Raw genomic sequence first — 19,514 nt, 5'->3', positions numbered from 1 at the left:
TCCACATTTCAATAATCAACATTCCTCGACGGAATAATTTTTGATATAGGACAACGGCAAATTTTTTTTTACATATTTTTTTATTGCTTTATGCGATCATGAAAAATTGTAAATTTTATTAGAATTCACAGAGATTTTTATAATGAATAGGTATTTGCCAGGAGATATGGTGATTTATATTAATTATTTATTGTGTATTTTGTTGATTTTTGATTAATTTTTTTGGAACATGTTTATTGAGGGTTACTTGATTAATTGAATTTGAAAAGGGGTTTGAAGCTAATACGAGTTTGTTCTTGTAACTTGAATGGAGTTTGAAATATAAATTTCGGATATGCGTCTGGGGTCCATTTAGTGGGGTTAAACCCCTTCTATCTTCTTTTGGAATAAAATCTTCAATTTTCTACAATTTTTCAATGAAAAAGTTTGCAGCTCCCTTTCCTCAAATTTTTCGTACTTTGAGCCCATATCCTTCATGTCCCTCAAAAATAAATTTATTGATACGTCTAAATGCTAATTCCAGCGTTGAACTTCTCGCCTTTGATTCTTATCCAGAAAATGTATTTTATTGCCATAATTATTTTCAAGTATTCAGACTTAGCCTTCATAAAAGGGTGAATTCTAAAATTTTCAAGGGTGATGTTTATCAAAATTTATAAAACTTGGCAAAACTTAGTTGAAGTTTAAGGTGTTTGAGCAGAGTTGTATCTGGAGTAACGATCCATATATAGGCAAAACTGCCAGTGCGAGTGAAAGGCATTTGTGGCCGAGAAGTGAGGCAACAGACGGAGGATATCTGTATCAATCTTTTATGAGTAGGTGGGTTTGAATCCCACCAGAAATCAATGTCTCAATCATTTTATATAGTGTTGCCGATATGATCACTTACTGTAGCCATGCTCATGTGTGGAACTTAGGTTAAAATAAACTGCTTTCTATCGGACTCTATTTCTGGGTCTGTCACCTGATTCGTACAAATTCTCTGTCCGAACGTTGAGTTGACATTCTTTCATCACTGTTTTGCGCCATGAATCTTTAGGAGCTTCTTTCTGTCCAATCCGGCCAAAGATCTCATGGAAATGAAGCTGTTGATCGAGATAGTATTGCATTTGGAATCGGAAATTGACAAACCAACGAAAGCCAGCGATATAGCTGGTTTTAGGCAACATCTGAAAGAGGTCATCGATCACAACTGGGCCAGCGAAGTAAGTAAGTATGTTCAATCCGTACTTCCTCATCTGAATCTCTTTATTAATATCTTGTTGATTTGCTAAAAGCTCTTCGTTTAAAGAATAATCTTCTCTTCTTTGGATTTCCAGTCCACAAGATTCTGAGTATCCGTCTATTGTAGCTATTACCGTAATCCAACAAGCTGGAACATTCAACACAAAATTAAACAATTTAAATTTTTTTTTTGATTTCATTTTATTTCTCTTTAAAAAGTTCTGTCTGATTTTGCAATCATGAATTTACAATTTTCCTCAAAAAATTGATTTGCTTAAACTCTGTCGAAACAATTTGAATCATCATTAGTTCCATATTTAACATATGTTGTGTATAAAAAAAATTAAATTTTCATGTAAGTTGAATCGATGGATTTTGTTAAGAAAGGCAAAAGAATAAAAGACAGGAATTATTCTAAGACAATAGATTCTCATTTATACAATTCCTCCAAAATAATGCATTATATAAAAAAAAATTACAAGATAATAGTTAATAGATGCTATACATATATATATTGTGTGTTAATAATAATATTAATTAAGTCTCTCACTCAAGAATAACATAACAAAAAGAATTTTTTTTATAGTGATATATAATAATATGTCTAACAATAAGAGGTGTTTCATTTTTTTTAATAACTTTCCTACTTATGCGTCTTATGAGTCTCACACATCAGGCGCTTTAACTTTGTTCTCTCTAGTTTTGATATTAATTTTTTTTTCAATTGCTCGATATAATTTGAATTGATAGGGATTGAATTTGTGTGTATTGGGACTGATTCTATAGCACAGATTCAGTTGTACCACATACTAGGTGTCACGGGTGCATCCAAGAGGGTCGAGGGTATGAGATTTTCGACTCAAAAACCCTAGCGGGTTTGACCACCTAAAATCTCTCTGAATATGCTCCTGATAAGCAAAACATACATTGTCAGTCCAGGAGAAATCGGCCCCTAATCTTGAGTAGAGCTCAAAGATACTGAACCTATGATCTTGAGGTTGTTGTGTTGAGTTTTCTATTATCAGAGCTAATATCAGATAAGTATTGAAATAAAGAATTGTATATAAAGGAGGAGTGGAGATTGGAACCAACCTCCTCCCTTAAATCACCAAGTAGTACTGACGGATGGACGGGTGTTGACCCTAAACCAATAATGTAAGCGCCCCTGAGTGGTATAGATACAGGATAAACCAATTAAGAAGCTATAAAATTTCAAATTATATGCCCGAACAGCACAACGTGTTCGTTAGACTATGATGACCCTCCTGTCACTGTGACGGTTTGATTTTGTCTCGGCATGATCTTAACTCTCAGCCCATGAACTTTTGAAATTAATTAATTTAGCACCTTCATTAGCTACTCTACAAGACCAGATTGGTAGCTACTGGTCAATTTGCAATAAAAGTCACAATATAAGTCAATAACAATCCATATTCAATTCTAATTATTCGAGTTGTTTATACAAATTATTCATTACCATTCACTCATTACCCATTTAATTCCAATACATATACATTTAATATTAACTTAGTGATATAACAAGAATTTATGTTAGTCAATAGATTTTACAGATATTGGCAGTATAAAGTGAACAATTTAAACAGAAGATATGAATAGAAACGTAAAAATTGACAAAAAATTATTTACAAATTTCTTAAAAAATGAATTCTTTGTTCCGTAAAATTATTAAAGTTGCAATTAAAAATGCAATTAAAAACTGAAAAAATTATTAAAAATTAAAAAAAGATTATTTGTTTTTCATACAAAAGAATTTCCATTTATTGAAGAAAAAAAAGAGGAAAGTAAATGTTTCATAATCTTTTGTTAATCTAAACAGATTGTGTTTCAAAGACCATAATAGAGTAATTAAAATAAATAATAAGAAGTAAGGGAATTACAAATTATTTTTTTTTTCTTTTTTTATATATCTTCTTCAAACTAGCATTATTGCATTGAGGAAAAGGCCACTTAAAGATTTTTTTTTGTCTGTACAATCTGAGTTTTGCTAAAATTTGAGCTGCTTGACATTAAATAACAAAATAAAAATTACTTCTTTTAGAAAAATTTTCAACAGCTAGCATCATCTGACCAAACAGCTAATTGAAGTAACTATAATTTACAAATTTTTAAAGAAATAACCTTTCTTTTGTAATTTAATGTTGGCATTTTAATTAACAATATAACTTAATATTTTTTGATTGCACATAATCCCAGTAAATAATAAATCTATATTCTTTCGTATGAAATTGAACAACATGATTGAGTAATATAACAAAATGCATTGTTGTTGTATAAGAAACATTATGAAATATAAAGAACAAAGAATTCATATATTTACAAATACACATTTGACGACAAATGAGGGGATTCTGGTTAGATTTGGGTTGGTATAATGTTGTGCTGTATGGGATACTCTTAAGGATGTCTTGAGACCTAAGGTGTTACATAGGAAAGCGCATTGAACTAGTCCATACCAATGAAAATGAGCTGTTACCAACGTATATCAATGAACAGCATTATAGCATTGATACAGATCTAGTGTCAATTAAGCTACAAACATCTCAAGCGACACAATGAAGCGAACCGCACTTGTCGCCCTTAAAAATGGTTCGAAATCAGCCTTCACGATGCCGTTAGAACAACTTCACGCCATACCGTTAATACGGCGACGTAGAAGTGCCCTAACGAACATGTTATGCTGTTCGGTTATAAATATCCTCGGTAGTCTAGTGGTGAGTATCTCACAATTGTACAATTATTTGTGCATGTAAACATAATTTTATCAATAACCACATGTCAAATGTCCTCGAAAATATCAAATGTGATGAAATATTTTACAAAAAAAAAATTTTTATACGAGATGTTCAAGTATGCTTCAGCATTTGTTAAGGTATTTACTTTTGAAAGAAATATGAATAAAATAATGGATAATAAAATAGAAAAACACACAAATCATTGTTCAAAATTAATAAATCAAAAAGGTTTTTTCAAATATACCAAGATGTGCTTGTGTGTGTATGTATTTTATTTTCCGCAACATATGACTTCCTTGATGTATTATTTACTGAGATGAGTATTCAATATGCATTCAATAATTATCTAAAGGCAGTTATGTTTTTTTTTTGTTTATTTAAAATTTGTTTAATTCCGATCATAAAATATTTGAATAATTATTGAAATACGACTGTCTTAATTCATTCATTTTGTTATGAGCTATAAGATTACACATATAAAAAGAGAATTTACAGGAGATATAAAATAACTTAAGAACTTTTTTTTATCTTGCTTGCTACTTCTTAAAAAATGAACAAATTTGTTTTAAATTTACTTCATTTATTCATATTTTTAATTGTTACACAACAATATTGCAGCATACTTTACAAATTATTTCTCTTTTCTTCAATTTCTTTATTGATTTTTTTTTATTATTTTGTTTCCATTTATCATATCATTTCCATCATGTCAAAAAGGGGAATAAACCGATATAGTTTTTTTTTAATTATTCATAATATACTCAATAATCAATAATAATAATAGAAAGTAAATTATATTAAATTTTTTTAATAATATTATAATAATATTAATAATAATAATTATTGATATTGGAATTACAACTTGGGAGAAAAAGATTATTGGAGGTAAAAAAAGAAGGGAAGAAATTTTTAAAACGACATCTGGATTTGAGTTTTTGTTCTGTATAGTTTGTGGTCACTAGGATTGATAAGTTGTGAGTATTAAAGCTATAGAATAACTGTTGGATTATATAGTCTCTTTACTATCGCTTTGAATAGGTTCTTTGTGTACAGGGAGGAAGCTAACTGCTCATAGAGACCCTTGGGGGAGAGTACTACCTAACTACGTTCTGTAATCTCCCCTAGCTGCACTTATAGACACTTGACATTGTCAGCGGTGTTGACAATATCTCTGAATACGCCTAAAAGTCGGTTAATCAGGCATACCTTGGCAATTCTATCTAGAAAAGCAAAAATACACTCGAAACACCAACCCTAGACTCAAAACCAACTTAAAGTCAGTCAAAACTAAAATTTCCTCGGTAGTATAGTGGTGAGTATCTCATAAGAGCTACTACACATGACTCATGCGATAGCAAGACTCTAACTTACTTAATACAGAACTTAAACCTCATCCAGTGGATAAATAAAGTAATTTTTTTTCGTAGTTTGACAAGAAACTTTTTCCTTCTCTTATTTCTGGTCCTTTTTACACACATGTTGCATACTGTTATCAATTTTTTTATTATGTATATCATATTTATTTTTTTTTTCTATAAAAACCATCATAACTATATATTTTTTTAAAAAAACTTGATTTTTTTCCTCTTTTTATGATACGTCTCAATCCTTATTTATATCATGCTGTGGACATTTGAATGCTTGAGTGATTTTGATGTCCCAAAATCATTTTGCATGATTAAAAAAATTGTCCAATTTCGACATGTCCAAAGCATGATAAATATAAAATATTATTTTTACATGCACACACATACACACAGGCACACTTGTATAAACGTACAATTTTTTATAATTTTTTTCATATTTCTCTTTTCTCTCAAAAAAAAAGGTTCTTTTCAATTAGAAAATAATAAAAAAAAAAAAATTAACAGTAACAGAAAAAAAAAATTAATCAAAGGTCTTATTTCATTCGATTCAGTACCAAATCCATAATGTCAACAAGGCCCTTTTGGTATGGTGATTCAGCTAACTTGTTTGCTAATTTAATGGCTTCGAGGCAATGTTTACGGGCCAAAAAGCGTGTTTGTTCCAGTCCCTGTGATTTATGTACAAGCTCAAATGCCTTCTCAACATCACCAGGCTCTTTAAAACGTCTCATTATCATGGGATTTAACTCGGGATACTGAAATGAACAAAAAAAATTAAATTAGCAAAATAAGCATCAGTAAATTGTGAATAAGAATAAATAATATAAAGTGCCGACTCGTGTGGTCAAGTATCTCGTCCGGAAAATACGCTAAAATCTTTATTAGCATCATCGACACCTAAGTTGATTACTGACTGTGTTGAATATTATACAATATATTCTTCTTCTTCAACACCATTGATAATTCGACATTTAGCAAAGAAGAATATCGCAAAAAATTATGACTTATTGATGGTCAAATGTTAGACGTGCTGAAAAGTTCGTCTACTTATTCAATTTTTATATCACGTGTTGAGAAGGTTTTGAAAGAATTTCTAGAAATTCCTTGGATATTCCCCAAATAGAATGTTGTTAGGTAGGGAGCATGTGAGAAGCAGTTGGGAATTATTTGGAATCCTTATGATCAGAGGTATGGGAAGCAGATTGTTGACCTTTTGTTATTGTTGAGATTGGGATTTCCGTAATGGCTTATTAGCAGTATATAATTAGGAGTGCAGTAGTAAGGGGGATACAGAAGATGTGTGACTTATATATGGTAATTTGCAATGTAGTCTAATAGCCCAGGATGGCCGAGTGGTAGGAGCATGCTACTTATTGTAAATCGGAGGACGTGGGTTCAAATCCTATCCTCAAGCATTTAGGAATTCAGACTCACTGGAGTCTCTACTGGTTAGTGAAAATTGTTGGACCTTGGTTCGAATCCCGATTGGGATCTATTTTTCAGAACTGTACCTTTTCTGTTAGATCAACTGTGAACATACCCCATACTGTCCCATACTCAGTGAGTCCGGACTCACTGGAGCCTCTAAAGATGAAGATGCCTCCACAGTCAACCCCTGCCAACTATGGTTAGCTATAATCACATGAGCAACATTTGGAAATTCGCAATTTACTCATATAGTGTCTTAACTGACGCAAAAATTAAACAAAAGAATTGCGCACTGTGTAATAAACAGACATTTTTTATTTTCTTTGCTTATATCCGTATCAACAATAGACACAGTCGTGATCAAGGATTTTTTAAAAAAAAAAATAAAATTGCGGATCAAAACTTCTTCATTAGATTCAATGTGCTGATTCATCTAATCATTTCGTCATGTAAATCACATATTGCAAAAATTAAGCTTTCGATTTTTACGGACTTGAATAATTTAGATTGAAGAGGCACGTGACTAACTGTCTAAGGTCGATAATGACAAAAATGGGATCATTTTGTAATGGTAAAGTCATCATTGGATATTGAATTTGCATATGGAATGTTTATTTTTGGATGATTAAAGGCTTTGGAATGGGGTTTTTGGCATACTTTTCACAATTAAGGAGTTTTGATGTCAAATTAATATGATTCAGGTAGATTTTGAGTGAATTGATGACGGAGTCTGATTTTTTGGGTTTGCTGACCTTCTGATGAGTAATGAGTAGCGTGCTCATCTGGACAGTTTTGACCCAGATTTTTTTGTTGCGGATTTAAAGATTGAATCATCGAATATTTGGAATTTTTAGACTTTTGTGATCCCATGAATAATTGAAGACAGCCTGTGAGCAGGAATTCATTGAATTTTGGCAGTAAATGCAACAATGGAGCCGTGTGGTTTAATTTACACATAGATAAAATCTTCAGTAGGAGATCTAAAGTGATTTATGAATGAGCAATTTTATTGCATGCAGCTTCATTCATTCAAGTCACTGGTTCAATATTGTTATTGTTGCAGAAGCAAGGAAGCTTTATTGAGTCATAATTAATCATCGTGGGCTTTAAATGAACGTTCTTGGCTTGCTCAATGCCACTTCTTTCACAAATTAAGTTATCAAAACTTTCAGTTCCTCCTGTTAGTCATCATTTGTGTCAAATTTTGCATTCGCAAGGTTGTTACATAAAAAATATTAAAAAATGTGTGGAAAAATAACACAATTGCGTAAAAAAGTTTAACACAACTTTTAAGAATCTTTAATCATCACATGATTGCTCATTGTTTGGTCTCAGCCATGAACTATCTTGACATGCAATTGAATTAAAAGTTGGTAAACAGCATAAACAGCTATTTTAAATGATGAACATCAATTAACAAAAATATTTTTATTATTGTTGATTTACAGGACGGAAGTGATTGATGTAAAGAAGTTTAATTTGGGTAATATCCGTGTGCTGGTTAATCCATAGTCCATAGTCCTTGTGTTGACTTGTGCTGGTTAGTTAATTATGAATGCTTATGGACACGCGAATTAGAATCAAGGAGGAATCATTCAAGCATGATTTAGGTCTGCATCTAAAATGAACTTTCGAGATCTCAATAATAGCTTTAGGTCAGTGTGGTTCAATCTTGTGTATTCGGCGCACCTTAATTGTGAATTAGAACCGAAGCAGCATGCGGAATGCAGTTCAAGTCATTTCCACGGCACACAGTGTGGACAATTCTGCCTTGCATTCTCAATCATGGCTTAAGCAACATTTTGAACCGTTTCAAGCTTGGTACTCGTAAGATCTGCAATAAGGCACATCTTAAACTACACTTGAGTCACCGTACCCAAAAAATGACTCACATTTGACTCCAATGATGAAAAAACTATGTATAATAGCCAGGAACAACCCAAAAATCAGACATAAAAGTTCCCCAAAAAATTCCAATAACCCAAAATCAATTCAATGTCTCAACAGATCATCAATATCCATTCAACATTTCAAAATTTGTCTCCACCTTGTCTAAAATAATCCATCAACCACAATAATCAATCAGACACAATAATCATCATCATTTGTCATAAATGAATTTCTTTCCCATAAATTATGTCTGTTGTGCCATTCAAAAAATGTAAAAATTTAAGTCAACAGTGTCTTGTGTCAAGTTCATTGATCACAATAGCAAATAATGGTCATAAAACAAAATTTGGTCAATGTAGCAGCATAGACATTGACCGAACAGGTAGCCTCAATTTTCATCACTATAATCATCAAATTAAAGCATATAATATGCTCATAGGCAGGCACTCAAGCATAACTATAAGATTATCATGCCTTCATATCGATTCGGAAGTGACTAACGTTAATAGCTAGTTATTAATTAATTATATTCTTACCTTTTCGCAGGCAAAAAGAACAGGTGCAGTAGCAAGACCGAGTTTTAAATCTGCTGCTGTTGGTTTACCCATTGTCTCGGATGATGACACAAAATCTAAAAGATCGTCAACAAATTGGAAGGCCAAACCGAAATTTTTACCGTACTGGAATGCAGTCTCGACGATCTGTGGATCAGCTCCAGCGATTGTAGCAGACTGGAAGTAAAAAATTGAGGAAATTAGATACGTGATTAGTTAATTTGGATGAATTGATGGTTTGAGGGAGTGGTGGGCAACATGTGTGGTGCGACACAGTAGTGTGACATGAACCACATGTCGTGAACAGATTCTATCGTGGCTTGCCACCGTCGTTAGGCTTTCCACCGTCATTGTGCTTCGTGACAGTTGCCTACCACCAGATTGAGGGATGTATTTTGATTTATTTAGGCCATTTCCATGAATTTTCAAGATTCTCAGCATCTAAGAACCCCGAAACTACATGACCATGCCAAATACTTACACCTTTGCACGAATTTGCAATCAGTGATGCTGTTTTTCTGTAGGTCTTTGTGAAATAGTGCGAAAAGCGTTCATTTTCTGTCTCCTTTGCACCCAGTTGCATGAATTCCCCTTGTACTAAATCATTCAAGACCTGAAAAAATAAAGAAAATTATGTCATAAATTATCAACAGTCATAAAAAGCTATAGATGATGAAAAACCATTCAAAATTGCACAACTGGATAAAAAAAAGAGATTTTTACACTTCATAAATAATCAATTAAACATGATTATCATTATGCTTCATTGTAATCAAATCAAATCAAAGTTGGTAACAAAACATAATTATTAATATGTTAAGCTATGCTTTATGTTCAATTTTTATGCATCAGACCTTCAACATACATCTTTATCTCAATTTACTATGACTTTTTTTTTTTATTTACTGCCGCATAAGCTCTATCACAGGTGTCACAATGTACGTTTTCTTTTGTTCATTATGATGATAAACAATTACATAATTGACTGACCACAGAGAGCATTGAGCTCTCTCTGTAGCTGTCGTTCAAAGTTTGATGGACACTAGAGCTGGATTTTTGTAGAGATTGGATGGATTTTTGAAGCGGTTTGGGGTGTTTGGTGTTGTATTATGGAGGTTTGGGTAGACATTGAGGAGACTAAAGTGGTTTTAGGTTAGAATTCACTCAGGCTGAGAAGCTAGGCAGTAGTATCACTAACTTAATACAAATACCATCCACACAGCTTAGTTTAGTGTTGTCCAAACTCTTTTGTGTCACGCCGCATCTTCGTAGTAAGCAACTTATGTGTCGCGACACACATTTTGGGCAAACTCTTTTGTGTCACGCCACAACTGAGTGGTAAGCCAATTATGTGTCGCGACACTCATTTTGGGCAACATTGCCTTCGTTTCTCACCCTAAGTCCTTCTGATCCCTTTAAAAATTCAACACCTTTAAAATGATGACAATTCAATCAATTTTATCTCAATAAGTCATTAATACCCGCCAACTACCTTACAACCAGTAACACTTTAAACTTATTTTCATATCTTAAGCCCCTGACAAGTTGCGGCAAAGCAAGTAACAATCAAAGAAAATTAAAAGCTTCACATTTTCACCATTTACAAGTTTAAAGTATGAAAGAAAAAAAAAAATCTTGTATTTTCTTCATCTTCTCGTTTTGGGCCTCACAGTTCATTTTTAGTCAAGCGACAGTTAGTGAATATGTAAGTAAGCATAGTTTGCCAACTCAATTATGCAATGAGATGAAACTCATGTTGACATCTGATTTTTTTTTCTTCTCCTCCTTCCTCACAGTTGCTTTTTTTTTGTGTGAAATAAGATTTTTTTTACTTAAATAATTTTTGACAGGCATTTATGCATACATGTATTGTGAATCCGGTTATTGATTGTTTAACATTGATATCTATCCGTCACATTTACTATCTTACCCGTGAAATATATAGATAAATAAGTATGTGATATAAAAATATTTGATTTTGTGTAAAATTTACAGCTTCAATGTTAATAAAATACAAGATATGAAGGCGAAGACTTTTGAGGTTAATTTGTTCAAGTCTGGCAAATATTTTGGACAATTTCCCGAATGGCACAAGTTGGTTGATCGATCAATAATTCGGAATCAAGACTGTGTGACTCTGACTTGGTGCTGGATTCGGTTTTGATCCTCTGAATTAGACAGAACTCGAATTGAATCCGAAACTATCATCGAATCAAGTCGGAGTAACTCTGAGTTGGTGTCAAATTCGGCTTTGATCCTCTGACTTGGACCTGGACTCGATTTAAAGCCAATACCATCCCAAAATCAGTTCGGCGTGACTCTGACTTGATGCTAAATTTGATTTAAATCCTCTGATTCTGTGCCGGATTCGGTTTTAAACCGGCATCATTTCAGAGGCACGCGGGTCAGGTGCCGGATTAAAACCAAATTTGTGAAATTTTTAATATGAATCCAACGTCATCCCAGAGTCATGTCATCCTAGTGCCAGACTTCTGATATATCAACCATCATGTATCATTCGGGATTAATTCTTGAAACAGCTTCAAGTCCATAAAACCAGAATGTGCGTGATACATAAATTAAATTTTTGCGGAAGATTTAGTTTTCGTTTATTTGTCAATGCTGTACGTGTTGATAATTTACACTAAAATAAGGTATTGACTTTTGTCAGTTGTCGATCTTGTGTCTGGTGAAGCTTTTGATTTTTGAGTCCTTGAAGGAAAATTTGACATTTTTGCATTGAACATCTAATGAAAGCGACCAAGCAGCTTTGAAATATTTTTGCCATTTAGGATAGCATTTGGTAATCCAATATTGACTACAAAAAAAGGTAGTTGCATAAATTGCAATTAAGACATGCAAATTGATTTTTAGAAATTCATTCATGAATATTCATTTATGTTAATTAATTAGTGTTAATTGCGTTGAAATTCGATTAAATAAATTAGATGATGTTGCGGATGAGATTTAACAGCTTTTAACTGGAGTGATTGATGGGTTTGGTGGGTTTTGGGATTTAATGACTATTTGGAGCAGTGTTCAGTGACAATTGGATGAATTTTGGTCAAATTTTGGTCGAATTTTGATGAATTTTAGTCAAATTTTGATGTTTTGGGAATTTTGATGATGTTTTACACTATTTTTGTGTTTTGAACTAATTTTGGCAGGACTCTTAAAGACGGAATTCAAAATTGAACCAGCCGTTATGCGTTAGAGTCCTGCCAACTCCATTTTGATCCACAATGCTCAAAATTCAACTGCTTTTATGCCAAAACCACTTTTATGATCTCCGAACATCTCTCAACACAATCCAAAGATCATAAATTAATTTGCCATTTTTATGCTCATTAATATTTAATTTTTTTAAAACACAATTTAAATAACAAATTGAAAGATTAAAAATCTATCAATAATAAAAAGATACTTCAGTCACATAGAGTTCACATATGTCTATCAAAAAAAACCAACATTTCGAAACCAGATTTCACAATAGTTTGCGAAAAAGACTGAGCTTCGAGGCGAAATAAAGCTCAATAATAAATAAATTAAATATTATTCATCACAAATAACAGAAAAAATTTATGTCATACAAAAAAAAATTAATTTGTCAAGAAGGCAACAAAAGGAGTCGATGAGACTTGACAAGTTTAATGAAAAGAAGAAGCCCACATTTAAGCACAAAACAATCGCAAAATCAATTCTATAGAATCTCCTTAGTGGTCATGCATGTGCCAATATTAATCACATGATTTTGAAATCACGAGATTAATTTGAGGAAGGATTTTAAAATTTAAAGAGTTTCTTGTTGCTGCTACAATAAGGCATCACTCAATTTGTGATATCGCAAGCCTATAAAAGATTTTAATCGACATATAGTCTAATTTTTGGATGTTTTATATCTACAGAAATATCGTATGACAACACCCAGCTTTATCACATCTGACAAATCATCTTTTATCAATCAAATTTGCATAGAAATACGGCAGATTAAGGCAGTAACAAGCTTGTTATATTTTACATTAAAAAATTAGTAGATTTTGTTACTTGATGAAGGCATAAGCGCATTTTTCTAGCATAAAGTAAGGTTTTGCTTCAAATTAGGGTACATAGGAGCCACAGCTGTTAAAAAGTAGTCGGAAATGAAGTCTAGCTTGCTTTTTCGAAAAGCCACAAATTAGTTCATCGATCTGACATCCAGCATCAGACTGGCGTTACAGTGAAACCGAATCCGGCACCAAACAAGCGCCACATCGACCTAGGCCGGACTTTTTATCGATTAACTGATTTTTGTCATTCAAATTTTAGCAAATAAATAGAACAGAAAAACCCCAATTCAGTTATTGTCGATAAACAGTCAAAACGACACACCGACATCTGCGTCTTTTTCTTTTTGACAGCTTCAAATATCTCTAAATGTAATCATTAATATTTTTTTTTTTTTAATTTTTACGTCGTTAAGTCTAGCAAAACTCGGCGTAAAAAAATTAATACACAACAAATGGACATTCAAACGGGTCAGCTATTGACTATCGATAGCTGTCCTTGACGCTTTGTGGATGTGAAGCTGCGGTGAAGATGTTGAAACTTATTGAAATTCTATTGTCGCAAATGTTCGTCGTTTGGTTCGGAAATTAAGTTGTGGACAAGTATTTTGTGTAATTTTTTTGATCCTCATTTTTGGGAAGGCTGAAGTGTCAATGAAAATGTTTCACATGGACGTCTGAGCAAAAACTGTATTTTTGCAGAACATAAACGACGTATTTGAATAAATTTTATTGCCTTAATCCCAAAAATGGAGTCTGACTGGTTTTTGATGAGATAATCTAGTTTAAATTAGATTCAATCGATTGTTACTCAGATTATTGATGACACTGACTCACTAAACAGGCTGGACAATAACATTGTTCATGAGATTTTGTGGTAAATAGCTGTGAATTTCGATGTCATTATAAAGAAGCCTTAACATTGCATGAGCATTCAAAAATCAATTAATTGTTAAAAATCTTAATTAATAACGAGAATCAATTAATTTATTAGCTTAATTCAGGAAATATGAAAAGATTTATTTTTAGAAACTGAAAACTTCAATTTAATGCCTGTGTGAAAGACAAATTTCCGTGTTTAATGTGATGCCATTTAACTATTGATCTCACATATCATGTCAAATAGTCATCATTAGCATCGTCTTCATCTTGATTTGATTCAATTATAACTACGCAGGTTCATTCATAATCCACACTTATTCTTAAATCACAGGTAGTTCATAATTAATAAATTAGCATTAAATTAATTAATTCTATTGAATTATTAATTAACTTATGTTTAGTCTTTGACGTTATTAATTTTCGACAGATTATCGCCTTATTCGTGAGAATATTAGTCCAATTTTTGAAATGGTATGGTAATTATTATTGAATCCTTGGATTAAATTTATTGATCTTGTTTAAGGATTTTTGAAATTTGATATTGAATTGACAGATTTGGGTATTCAAGATTACGAAGGTTTTGGGAATTGCGACTTGTAAACAATAAACAGCTATGGAAGTTGCCCCGAGGCATTCCGTTCAAAAAGGTGTTGACCTCCCTGGTTGACAACCAAGCACCCCCTCTTTCCCCTTGAAAGCGCCAACAAAGCAATCTATGACCGCTTGATAACAGATTGACAACCATAAAATCAGTCTACACCGGTAAAAAATTCCAGTTCTATCCATCCCTTCATATAAATTAGTCATACGTCCATTCTATTCTCAGAATCCAAAAATGTTATTTAGACAGTCGTAAATTAGCAACTTTTAGAACTAAATAATGAAGATGCTCAACAATAACTTGACTATATATATTTTTTTGTGAGATTTCATGTCTTCACATAAATTAGCAAAAAAATGATTTACTAAAAGCTAGAAACCGCGTAGGCAGTAGTAAAGGCGAATAACCACAATGTCTAATGAAACTTTTTTCAAGAACTTTAATGGATAAATAAATAGATTTCGACAAAACTGAGTGTCATTATTGAGTTAAAGTGTAAATTAGGAGCTTCTCGGTTATTGAGATTAAAGCAATAACCTTAAATTGAGAATATTGTGAATGAAGATGTTTAGATGACTCAAAAAAGACATAAAATCTACTTCTTTTGAACTTATTTTTATGATCATCAACATTGCAAATACATTTTAAGCCACCCAATGAGATAATTAAAAAATTAAGAGCTAAAACCTTATAAAAATCTTTTATGAGTAGCAAAAGGTCCCAATTAATACATTTGGGCTTACACAGATTTTTGAAATGGGTTTAAAAACATTTTATCTTACAAATTGTTGTTTGGCCATTTGGTAGAATAACAACTTAAATCAATAAAGCTAAACGTGTGTCTAAGAACTCTTTAGATGTTAGTGATACTTAAGTTGTACTAGGTTGTGATCGCATTTAAAATGTCGAGGAATTAAAGGTTTTATTAGAGTTTGGAGTAGACTATAGTCCTAGCTAGGATTTTGTATGGAAAAGTCAAGACTATTTTAAGCTCTACCTTATATTAACATTGTGTCAGATGAACTTGGAACAGTCAATGGCATAGTGGTTAAAGTTTTGGTATAGAATTTCCACTGAATTCTTGAACAGCTTTAGTTCGAATCCTAGTTTAGAAAATTCTATTTTTTTGCAATTTCTGTTGAAAAATTGATGAAATTTACGGTATTCTTACAAATTTCATGTCAATAATTAATTTTCCTCGGTAGTCTAGTGGTAAGTATCTCTTAATTTCAAACATTAATCACTAAAACCCACAACCAATTAAAGAATTTTAAAAATTTCCATATATATTCGCACGGTACGCATCAAAATCTATTTCATAATACGTAACAGTTACAAAAATATAATAAATAGTAATTGTATTGACAAACAAATGGAGAAAACTCTATAAGCTACCTACATCTTGAGCTTAAAAGAGGCCAAATGGCGATTTAAAGAAGCTAACTAAATATTCTATTGATATTCATAGATTTCTGTGTCACGCATTTTCATGCCATTAATGATGGAATTTTTTGAATATTTATCAATGAACGAGTATATAGGCAGCATTGTAAGATAAGAATCATAGCTAGTTTTTTTTTTGAATTATTTAAAATATATTTAAGAGTAAAACAAGATTCGAAGAACAATAGTATTAGGAATTCTTATATATTTTTACATACATATTATCTCCTAGCTATATCTGCCTATTCAGTTGAATTTTAGCATTTCTCATATATAGGAAAATATTCTTTTCTGTGACACTAACGATCGTATCTTTACTCAAAGAATTTACATGACTATTGATTGGAGAAATAAATTGAATTCGTCGTGATTACATAAACTTTAAGTGCTATTTGAACATGAGCAAATAATTGAATTTTTGTGTTAATAATGCCAAAGAATATTTTGATTATCGATGCTTTTTCCAGGAATGACACTTGATTCTATTTACAGTTTCAATTGTAATTCAAATTATTATCTAAAATATTATGTAAACTTAACAATTGGTGATAAAATTAGGCATGTTAATGAAAATAATAAAAAAATAAATTACATATTGTGATTCAATTTGTACAGTCATGACGATATTTGATTTTTATAGCTTCATTTACTACTGTTGCAGTGCATTTCTCAAATAACAGTCATTCAACACAAAAAGGTGCAATGATATTTAATACAGAAAATAGAGTCTAGGTGTGCCAATGGAATTTCAACAAATACACAAAAATTAAAAGTTGCATCAGTTTTGAAAGAAAATTTTTTTTGCATCATCAAAAAGATTGAGGCGGAAATCTTGAATTGCAATTTCAGCATCACTAACGAGTTGAAAGCAGAATTTGTTTGCATCAGATCAGAAAAATTTGCTTCATTAAATTTGCAATTTAATGTTGAATGATTTTGCATCATTCAAAAATAATGAAGCAAAAGTTTTGCATCATTCAAAAATCGTAAAGCAAACGTTTTGCATCATTTTAAAATTGTGAAGCAAAAGTTTTGGATCTTTTAAAAATTATGAAGCAGAAGTTTTGCATCCTTTGAAAATTGTGAAGCAGAATTTTGCATCATTTGAAAATAGTGAAGCAAAAGTTTTGCATCATTTGAAAATCCTGAAGCAGAAATTTTGCATCATTCAAAAATCGTAAAGCAGAAGTTGCATCCGACTCAAAGCTCAAATTTCCCTTTGCACACCTCGATGATGAGCCCATCAAGTTGTAAATATTTAAAAGATTTATGACTGTTACATAACATCAACATGACGATTTCAACAATACAATTATTGCCACATTTAATTGTTTTCCAAATAGCCAATTATTGGTCTATAAAAATATGTCCATTAAAATCATCATTACGATTATGACCATCAATAGATGTCATTTTAAAAATGCATCAAATATTCATTGTAAGATTTATTAACAAATGACAATATTTGTATACAAAATTGAATTTCTGAATGAATTGAAGTGGATGGACGACGCAAGCACATAGTGAGATAAAGATAACAAACACTGAATAATAGCAAAACATCATTGACATTAAATACAATAATTGGCTAATAAAGGCGTTGTCTGGTTAAACACTACATTTTTTTTCTCATGTGTTGCTTGCTAATGTGTCGCAACAAGTTGTCATCCGTCCATCCATATAATCAAAAGGAATTCATGACAACAAAAAAAAGTGACAAAATTTACGCACACATATGCAAAGTGTGATGCAAATGAAAATCAATGTCATGTTACATAGATATTAAGCTTGTTAAAACATATGCTCGTTCCTGAATGTCTGCATGCATGCGCTTATTAAAATATCTAAATTAATCAAAATTCTTTCAGACAGGTTTTTGTTTTCGATTCGAAATTGTGCACGACTACTTATTGTTGGTCTTAATTAATTAGCTTGTTTTAATGTTTTACAACTTTTGCCGTTTCTTTTCGTTAATGCCCTGCTTACTCTTACAAATATTAATTTCATTGATGTAATATGCGGACGTGTACATAAAAATTAAATTAAATCACATTTTTCCTCATCCATGTTGATTTTTTTTAAACGATAAAAATTATTATTATTTTTTACAAAATATTTCATGAAGGACATCATCAAGTTGGATGGTAAATAATGATTGATTAATAATTAATGAAAAATATAGAAATTCTTTTAAAAACAAGACAGAACCGCACACGATTGGGAATTAAAAACAATAACAAAGTGGTGGGCAACCTTTTGTGTCTCATGGCACATCTTGGTGGTAAGCATCGATCGAAACCATACACGGCATACATAGTGAGTCACCAGTGACACCATAGCACATTAGTGACACCATGACACACTAGTGACACCACAATGACACGTTAGTGAAACCATGACATACTAATAGCGTCATGTTACATCAATGACACCATGGCACAATAATGACACCCTGACACACTAGTGACACTATGACTTAATAGTAGATTCATGACAGACTAGTGACATCATGACACACTAGTGACACCATACCACACTAGTGTATCACATCACACAGATTGCCCACCACTTCAACAACAAGTCTACTCATAGATTGAATGTCAATTTATTGAACGTTTAAGAGTTGATGTTTAGCAAGAATTAAATAAGCATAAGCGGCTTTTTTATTATTAGATTAAACGTGTCTCTAGTTGGTCTTTTATTATTGTAAACAATCGTGCAAGTCTAAATTACTCAAGTAAAATAATTCATGTGAATGGCTTAAATTAACATTGTCAGAATGACGAGCAGCATTTAATGTTATTAAATGATCAAGAATGCTGCAATAGTTTTGTTATTTATAATGATCAAGCATTATTAAGGTGTTTAAAATGTTATTAGTTATGTCGAATCAATCAAAATAATCTAAAATCATCAAAATAGTTAATGGCAGGTAAATCACACTTTGCGAATATTAAGTTTTTTATAGGATAGTTCAAAAAAATCACCAAAAAATATTTTGCGTTGCGAAAATATTGTAATTTAGATCTGAATCATTTGGAGTTGAGTTTAAAGGCTAAGGTAGAGGTTTATGGGTCAAATACAATATTTAGTCAAAGTGACTTGGTGGCCGAATGGTTTAGGACTTTGGTTTCTAATTATACATTGAAACACAGATCCTGCTGTCATGGGTTCGAGACTCGACAGGAGCAATTTTCAACATGTCCTTTTTCGAATCATATGTAGTGGAAATGAGTCCAACAGTCTATCTTTGGAGGCTACAGGAAGTAATATCGTCTTAAGCGCACTATTTGGGTGAATAACATTTTTACAATATATTTAAAATCCTT

The 19,514-nt window shown here is 31.8% G+C and overlaps 1 protein-coding gene across 1 annotated transcript in view; it reads right to left on the bottom strand.

Annotated features, from left to right (window-relative positions):
* Positions 1-1,633: 1,633 nt before the first annotated feature.
* Positions 1,634-19,514, bottom strand: part of qless (decaprenyl diphosphate synthase subunit 1 qless) — a 69,305-nt gene continuing 51,424 nt past the window's right edge. The window contains exons 6-8 of the mRNA XM_070652639.1: positions 9,698-9,829; positions 9,199-9,393; positions 1,634-6,099 (exon numbers count right to left, since the gene is read on the bottom strand). Of these exons, the coding sequence (XP_070508740.1) occupies positions 5,878-6,099; positions 9,199-9,393; positions 9,698-9,829 (549 nt within the window). The 3' untranslated portion in view covers positions 1,634-5,877. The remainder of the gene's footprint in view (positions 6,100-9,198; positions 9,394-9,697; positions 9,830-19,514) is intronic.

The sequence above is a fragment of the Chironomus tepperi genome, unplaced genomic scaffold (assembly GCF_022539635.2).
Source record: "Chironomus tepperi strain 1889 unplaced genomic scaffold, CSIRO-AGI_Ctep_v1 contig_8, whole genome shotgun sequence".
NCBI classification, from domain to species: Eukaryota; Metazoa; Arthropoda; class Insecta; order Diptera; family Chironomidae; genus Chironomus; species Chironomus tepperi.
The sequence above is the reverse complement of the archived record's forward strand: the minus strand, read 5'-3'. Positions and strand labels throughout refer to the sequence as shown.